Source organism: Aythya fuligula, chromosome Z, assembly GCF_009819795.1.
Source record: "Aythya fuligula isolate bAytFul2 chromosome Z, bAytFul2.pri, whole genome shotgun sequence".
Taxonomy (NCBI): Eukaryota; Metazoa; Chordata; class Aves; order Anseriformes; family Anatidae; genus Aythya; species Aythya fuligula.
Genome location: NC_045593.1, coordinates 28,720,518 through 28,728,360, shown reverse-complemented (window position 1 = coordinate 28,728,360; position 7,843 = coordinate 28,720,518). Strand labels below are relative to the sequence as shown.

Genomic DNA, 7,843 nt, shown 5'->3' with positions numbered 1-7,843 from the left:
GTCATTTCAATTACCACTGCACAAGAATCTCAGACTCCTGCTGGTCAAAGGTGAAACTCATTTAGAATGGGTGGAAATTGAGAGGAACAAGCAAAGTCATCTGAATACATATATTAAAATAAATAAATTAAAAAAAAAAAAAAAAACTCTTTTATTCAAAAACTGAATTTAAAAAGAAATAGACTTCTTATTCAATATCTCACTACGGCCACTCTCCTCAAACATAATCCAGTAACTCTTCTGCTTTAGAAACTTTTGTAGGGAGACATGAAATAAGCCACTCTTTATCCTAGTATGCACTTCCCATGTAGAGTAAGAAAGGCATTTGGAATCTGATCTAAAATGAATGTAATAAATGTCCTCCAATTCACACTATGCCCCTGCACCTCTTCTTAGTTATTGAAAGTTCAAAGCAGGGAGCACTTACTCCATCAAGACAACTTAGTAAGTACATGGATAATAGCAGATAAAAGAACACATGTTCTGAAAGTAGCGCATACTTGTCTGCAAAAGACTACAGACAAAACTGAAATCAGGAGATATTATTGGTGTGGCAAAGAGTATCTGTGCTTATAGGCAATCTCATTTTATTGAACAGTTTGAAGTGCTGCTTAAAAGAACACTTTACAGTCTACATGCAGTTTTAATTTTAAAAAATATATTCTTTTTCCTCAGAAAACATGCAAAGTTATGTACATCATTTTAAGAAAATTTAAAAAAAAAAAAAAGAAAAAGGATTACCATTTACAGTAGAAATTCCTCTTTACAGATCTTTTAAGAGAAAAAGCAGGCAGTAGCAATTTTGCAGAAGACAAGACATACAAACTCTCTACACGGAAGGCATAATTTATTTATTGAGAGACATTAGCAACTGCAGAAGAAGGTCGTTTAAGGATGGATTCAACTGAAAATGACAGTGGCTCAGTTGTTGAAAGTTTTGTTGTGGCCTGTTTTGGCCCAAAGAAGTCTTTTGCACATTTGTCTATTGTGAACTTGCACTTTGGGTTCTCTTTGATGCTGCAATCTCTGTATTTCTTAGATGCTTCTTCAGAAGTCTCTTTCACAAATGATGTTCTCAGCTCTGCTCCTGATTTGTCTGGAAATGTCTGTGGGAACAGCGACTGAAATGGATTGTATTTGAGTGGCAGAGGGGGCTTGGTAGTATTTTTGCTGACCTTGCTTAATACCTGTTCTTGAGGAGCCAGAGAATCCTTATCAGAAATCTGAGAGAAAGTCCTTTTTGGAGGAGAGAAAGCTGACCTCTCCCGAGCTTCCTGAGGAAGGCACTGTATCTCGCTACATGACTGCTGAATGTCTTGCGTGTGGGTCAGTATGAGTGCATTTTCCAGTTTCGGAGGCATGATGTCCTGCTCAGTGTTTGGACAGTCCTGGATCTGTGAGACCTTGGCATCCCAACCTGCCCCAGGTTTGAGAGCTTGGACCGTAGTAGCATTTAAGAGACATTGCTGGTAGAGGAGAGCATCGCTAATGGGGCCACATTTCGGCCACACTAAGAACCTAGAAGACAGGGGATATTGCCTGTAGGTAGCAGCTACACTGACATTTGAAGAAATCAGTTCCATGTTGCCAGATCCTGAATACTGCATGGTTAGATCGAGGCAGGTTGGTAAAAAGTTGCAAAACTCCTTGTTTGGAGCATCAACTTGAGCAGGGTTGAAAGCTGTTTTGTATGAGTTGTATTCAGCTCCATGCACCATGCGGTTAGGGAGAAAGAGGGCAGCTGCTTGTGTAGCTTCCATCATCTCTCTTTCTTTATACTCTCTCTCTAGCATAATGTTCTCCAGCTCTTTATCAGCAAAAGCCCGTCTCTTTCTCATCCTGTCACTTACAGGGGGTGGCAAGGGTGAACTCCCTCCCAAGTACGGGTCTGCTGGAATAGGACGGTAACCTAAAACAACAAAGCAGCATTAAGAATGGAGTTGTGTAAGAAAAACAAAGTCGTGTTTGTAAAAAAGCTCGGTTTGGAGCCAGCCCCGCCGGGCACTGAGCACTTGCTGCAAACCCCATGCACTATCAGCTCCTGCCAAAGTCACCGCGCCTCAGCAGCTCAGCTCCCTGCACCATCAAGCACGTTCAGGACAAGTTTTTCCGTGCAGACAAGCGAGCCCCACTACTCTGACATGTGTAGCCTCCTTCGGAGAGCTGAACAGCGACTTACAGCAGCAGCTCCAAAACAGCAGGCTAAGTGGAAAAAAAAAAAAAAAGGCAAAACCCTGCTATGCATTATGACTGGTATTGCATCATGCAGCTTAAGGAGGTAAACTTTTTTAATAAATATGGAAAATCAAATATTTCATTTATTCTGAACTAAAAAAAAAAAAGAACTAAAATAAAACAAAAGTCCAGCACATTTAACTAACCAGATTCATTTAATTGTAACTGATAGGGTCCAATCCTGTTTGCTCTACCCACACAAGTAATCCCATTGAATTAATGGAATTGATTACATGAGTAAGGAGAACAGGATTTTGCCTCTTTTCACTCCCACTCCTCTCACAGGAGTTTCCCCGTTGCCAAGTAAGATATCTATACCTATAGCTGCTGCCATTTCTATTCTCTAAAGATGAATCATTATGAACATATTGTTACAGACGGTAGAAAATTCCAAGGAGAACTAGGAGAAAAGAAAAAGAAAGTTAAGGTAAATTAGAGGAAAGATTTTTTTTAAAGAGTGAATTGTAGAAAAAAAAAAGAGGTTTCTAACAGAACAAAATTGTAATTGCACAGTTTAAGAAAAGAGCTTTCTGTTTTGAAAAGAATGAAAAGCTATATTTGAGAACTGCAGTGATTCACTGTACAAGGATAATATTTGGAAAGTAATAAAAGCAGACATGAAAAATAAATTTGGGCTTGATCTGAAGAGACAGAGAACAGAAAATACACCCTCTCACTAAAATAGAGATCTTTAAAGCATCCTGCTTCTGCAGTTACAATTTTCAGCAGGAAAAAAAGGGGACAGCCAGTTATGTATATCTTATGCTTGATAATGCAGTAATCAGGGCCGCTGTGTTAAGACATCAGCTTGAAATGAAAACGAGTTGATCTACCCGTGAGCAGACAAACACTCCCGCGAAGGAATTACCCCGCACGGCACAACAGCAGCGCCGGGTAGCCACGTAAAAAGCATGCCAGCGTGTGACAGTAACTCTCGGATTTCAAGATGCCCTTGCTAACATCTCAGGCATTATTTGGGGGTTCGGGGAGGGGGCTGCCAGCCGCAGTTCTGCCACTACGACCCTGCCACGTCGATCCCCTCCACGGGGCACGCTTTTGGCCGCGGTGAATTCCGCCCGTGTCGGAGCGGGGCTGCCGTGGGGCCCGGGGGCTTGGCCCGGGGGAAGGCGGCGAGGAGGGGTCTTACCTTCCAGGATGCTCTTGGCCAGGAGGCTGGGCGTCCGGACGTGCCTCTGGTAGACGGCTTTGCGCTCCAGGCTCGCCGGCTTCCCGGCCAGCCCCTTCTTGTCCTAGGAAAGCGGGCGGGCAGCGCCGTCAGCCCGGGGCCGCCCGCCCGGCCCCGTCCCGTCCCGTCTCGCCCCGTCCCGTCCCCGCCTCACCTCGGTGGCCTGCTGGCGGCGGAGAGCCACCTGGGCGGCCATCACCCGCTGCCGCTCCACCACCAGGAGGCAGTTGGCGCACTGGCAGTCCCGCCAGCGGCAGAAGCGCTTGTGGCCCTTGAGGCATGACACCACGCCGTGGTTGCGGCACCGGGCGCACTTGGGCGTGCGGCTCAGCTTCCGCGGCTCCCCGGCACCAACACCGCCGCTCCGCCGCGGGGCCGCTGCCCCCGCCGCCTCCTCGCCTTCCTCCTCCTCTTCCTCCTCCTCCCGCGGCGCGCCGGGGCCCTCGGCCGCCTCCCCCTCCAGGCTCTCCACGTCGATCTCCCAGTCGCCGGCGGCGCGTCCCTCGGACATGGCTCCTCGGCGGAGCGGCTGCAAACACAGGGGTCAGGCCGCCCGCCCCCGATGGGCTGCCCCCGGGCGGCAGGTCCCGCCGGGCACCCCGCCGGCTGCTTGCTGGGTGCCTGTCTGGTGCCAGCCGGGGGCACCCCGGGGTGCCGCCGCTCCCCGCACAGCCCGGTGTGAGCCGCGCCGAGGAAGCCTATGCTCCGCACCCCGAGCTTCCCCCACTCTCCCCTTCGCACCGCGGTTGCAACTTACCCGAGTCAAGCGCCCGGGGGGCCGCCAGGAGGCGCAGGCAGCCCGCGGGGGACCCGGCTGGCACAGACAGCGCTGCCCGACGACCACCGGGGGGGCTTGGCCGCAAGGCTCTCAGGGTCGTCGCGCCGTCGGGTGGCAGCCGGGTGCGGGGCTGCTGCTGCTGCCGCCGCCGCCACCGGAGTGGCTGTCGCGGGGATATCGCAGGGATGTCGCCGTCACCGTCCCGTCCCGCGGCGCCCGCCCCGCGGCACAGCGCCCGCCGCCCCGGCCCCGCCGCGTTATCAGCACCGCCCGCGCCGCCCATTGGGCCCGCGCCCCGCGGCCGCCGCCCTGATTGGCCCGCGACGCCTTCGCCCCGCCCCCCCGGAAGGGGGGCCCGACGCCCACCCATGGGTGCTACCGTGGGGCGGGGGGCGCCGCTGCCCCATCACCCCCCAAAACCACCCCCGGCACCGCATAGACGAGTCGGCAGCAGGCGGGCGGCGCGGTGGGACCTGCGTTTTAGGGCCTGGAGGGGAGCAAATAAATGGGAAAAAAATGTGGAAAAAAAAAAAAAAAAAGGGAAAATTTTGAAAAAATTGGAAAAAAATGGTAAAAAACGTGAAAAATGGGAAAAAAAAAGGGTTCGCGCGCGGAGGTGTCGGGCAGCAAGCCTCAGCCCCGCGGGAGAGGGGGTGCCCGGGTGTCGGGACGGCGGGGGTGCCGTGGGGAAGGGGGGATGAACACCCCGGTTTTCGTTCGCCGTGGTTCCCGTGGCTTGTCCCGTTCAAAGGGAGGGAATTGGTGGAAATCGCTGTTTTTTTTCGAGGCTGAAAACTCAGCGGAATCTGTGCGGTTTCCCTGCCCTATCGAGAATCGAGAGGGGCAAAAGTATTCGTTTACTTCTTAACATCCCTTAGCGGCATTTCCGACAGAGCACTCAGCTGTTGAATAGCTTTCTGCAGCCGCTGCCTGCCGGAGGCTGCTGTTCGGAAATTGCGGAATGCCGCTCGTCTCCAAAATCGGGGAGAGATCGAAATGGTAACGCACGGAGTCTTGGTCGTACTGCCCGCGAGGTTGTAGAGTGCGGTGCAAACAGGGACAGAAGTGCACAGAATACGCCTCGGCCAGCTTGTGCACCGGGCAAAGGAAGAAAGAGCTGGTGAATATAAACAGGATGTCCCCAGAAAATAAATAAATAAATAAATCAATAAATAATAATAATAATAATAATAATAATAATAATAATAATAATAATAATAATAATAATAATAATAATAATAAACGGGGCACCTCGTAAGCACCAGTTCCCCACCAGCGTAGAAAAGCTAACGATATGTAGGACGTACAACCAAACCCTTCCTGCTGGAAGGGAAAATATCGTAGTTTCCCCGTATGCTGATAAATGCGCGCACACAGTGAACGCGCACCCCCGCTCCCGGTGAGCGCACAGACCGGCTGCCGGCCGCGGGGGAGCCCCGGGTCCCCGGCAGCGGCGGGACCCGTCCCTGCCTCCCGGTGCGGGCAGCCGGAGCTCGACCGAGGTGTCTGGGCACCCCACGGGCACCCCAAGTCCCGGGGCAGCTTTTGTGCCCCTCGAGTCTCACCGCGGAGTGCTCAGGCTGGGAGAGGGAGGAGAGGGAAGCGCATCCCTGACGGCAGGTATTATTCATTCCCAAAGAGAGCCTGGCTACTGTTTGACTTACAAGCATGACTAAAAGGCAAATACCCGAGGAATTCCACTTTCCCCCTTCAGGTCCCTCTTAAAAGGCACAAGCATGACAAAGGACCTGCTAGGTTAGGAAACAGAAGTCCCCTTGGCTTGTAAACTGACACCAAATTACAAAGTACGATCCTGCGGGCCGCTGGAGTAAATTACAAAACAGTTCGCCTCCTGTTTACTTTATCCACAGGGAACTGTGAAATCCAGCCACGATTTTAAAGCGTGTTTGTATAACTTTCTTCTTCTCCTCTTGTTCGTGCTCTGTTCCGCGGGGCGTTCGCGCTCCCCTCCAGCCTCCCCCCAGCCGCACTCATCCTCCGGCCGGGAAGAAGAGGCTGCGAGCGCACCTCCGGCGGGCTCCTCGGCTCCATCTCCGCGTCCCCTTTTGGCCCGTAGTGCTGTGAGCCGGGCCGGGCCGGGCCGGGCCGGGAGAGGCACCGATTCCCACGCCGTGCCCCCTCCCGGTGATGCAGCACCGGGAGGCACCGGCACAGGGCTGGGGAGCCCATGGGGTGGGCAGCGGGGCTGGGGGACACGGCAGTGGGTCTGGGGGACACGACCCCGGGGATGGGAGGCACGGCAGAGGCGACGGATTAGCCCCGGGGGCCGGCGACGAAAAGCGGCCGCGAGGGGGACCGTGTCTGGGGGTGTCGCGGACAGCCCCCCAGACCTCACAGGCGGCTGCGGGTGGAGAATAGGAAAAAGCAGCTCGGGGGCATTTCAGGGCTGCAAAAACCGCTCCCTGGAAAGCCGTCTCCCAGCGGTCCCTGCTTTGCATCGCCGTGCCGTGCGGAGGGCAGGTGCAGGTGCCTCTCGGCTCCTCTCCTCCCCTCCCCGCCCGGCCCTCCCTTCCTCCCAGGAAATTTATTAGCGGGGTTAGGGCAGGCTAACCAAACGGCAACCCCGGGGGCAATTTACCCGGGAGGAATGCTTTGATCCTGCCCTCTCTTCGCGCCGTCGGGAGCAGATTACATTGCCAAACGCGGGAGATCCCCGCCGCTTGTTTGGCCAGAGATGTTACCAGTTAATCTGAAACAAATTGCCTCTGCCCCCGACCCGGGGCCCCGGAGCCTGCCCGGGAGCGCCGTGACACGGGCCCGCAGCAGCACGGCTTTGGCTGAGGACACGGGCACAGCCAGAGGGACCTCTCCCCCGAGCAACCTCTAGGCACCCTCTGTGTGCCCCGGGGAAGATGCTGAGAATGGCCAGATGATTTCAATTCCCGGGAAAAAAAAAATAGCTAAAATAAATTAAAATAAAAAAAAATCCAGCTCTACCCAACCAGTAAAAAGCTTAATTTCTTCCACAGTTATCTTCCATAAAAACGTGGGGTTTTTCTGTTGTTGTTTTATGTTGTTGTTTTGTTGTGGTTTTTTTAAGTCACTCTCGGTCTCTTTTAAATAGTACTTATAGCGAGGTAAATCTCGATGCGGTTTTAAGGCAGCGTCACAGGTTTTTATACATTGTTTCTGCATTAAAATATTTTAAATGAGCAGTTTCATTTTTGTGTGCTTGTGCTTTAAATAAGCACGTTTTCTATTTGTAATCAGTTTTATATACAGGAGAGGAATTTTCTGTTACACTGAGTGTCAGTCAAGCAAATACAATAAATTCATATAATAAAGATGTAAGAAATGTCAACAGCAATGTGTTCTGTATAGCATGATATGGAAGCAAATTTTATGGACTGTGAGAGTGATTCCCCTGCCTTTGTAGGAATGTTTGCTTTGGCAAGGAGGGCAAGGGTTAGCCTTTACAGGGAGACTCGTGTATCATACCAGGATAATCTCCAGTCGTGTAAAACTGGATTGAAATCAAAAGCAGCAAAGGTGAGCAGGGTGCTTGTAAAGAAGAATTGCCACCTTGGGCAAGTGAGAGAACATCTGATCAGGAGTCTGAAGGAGTCAACAGAAAGTTTTCCCTGGACACAAAAACCTCTGAACCAGGCACAGAGTGCAGCAGA

The 7,843-nt window shown here is 52.0% G+C and overlaps 1 protein-coding gene across 1 annotated transcript; it reads right to left on the bottom strand.

Moving 5' to 3' along the window:
- Positions 1-851: 851 nt before the first annotated feature.
- DMRT2 (doublesex and mab-3 related transcription factor 2) lies at positions 852-3,932 on the bottom strand. The gene is made up of 3 exons (XM_032206744.1): positions 3,576-3,932; positions 3,383-3,485; positions 852-1,909 (listed from the first exon to the last, which is right to left on the bottom strand). The coding sequence occupies exons 1-3, from the start codon at positions 3,930-3,932 to the stop codon at positions 852-854; spliced, it is 1,518 nt and encodes a 505-aa protein (XP_032062635.1).
- Positions 3,933-7,843: the final 3,911 nt, after the last annotated feature.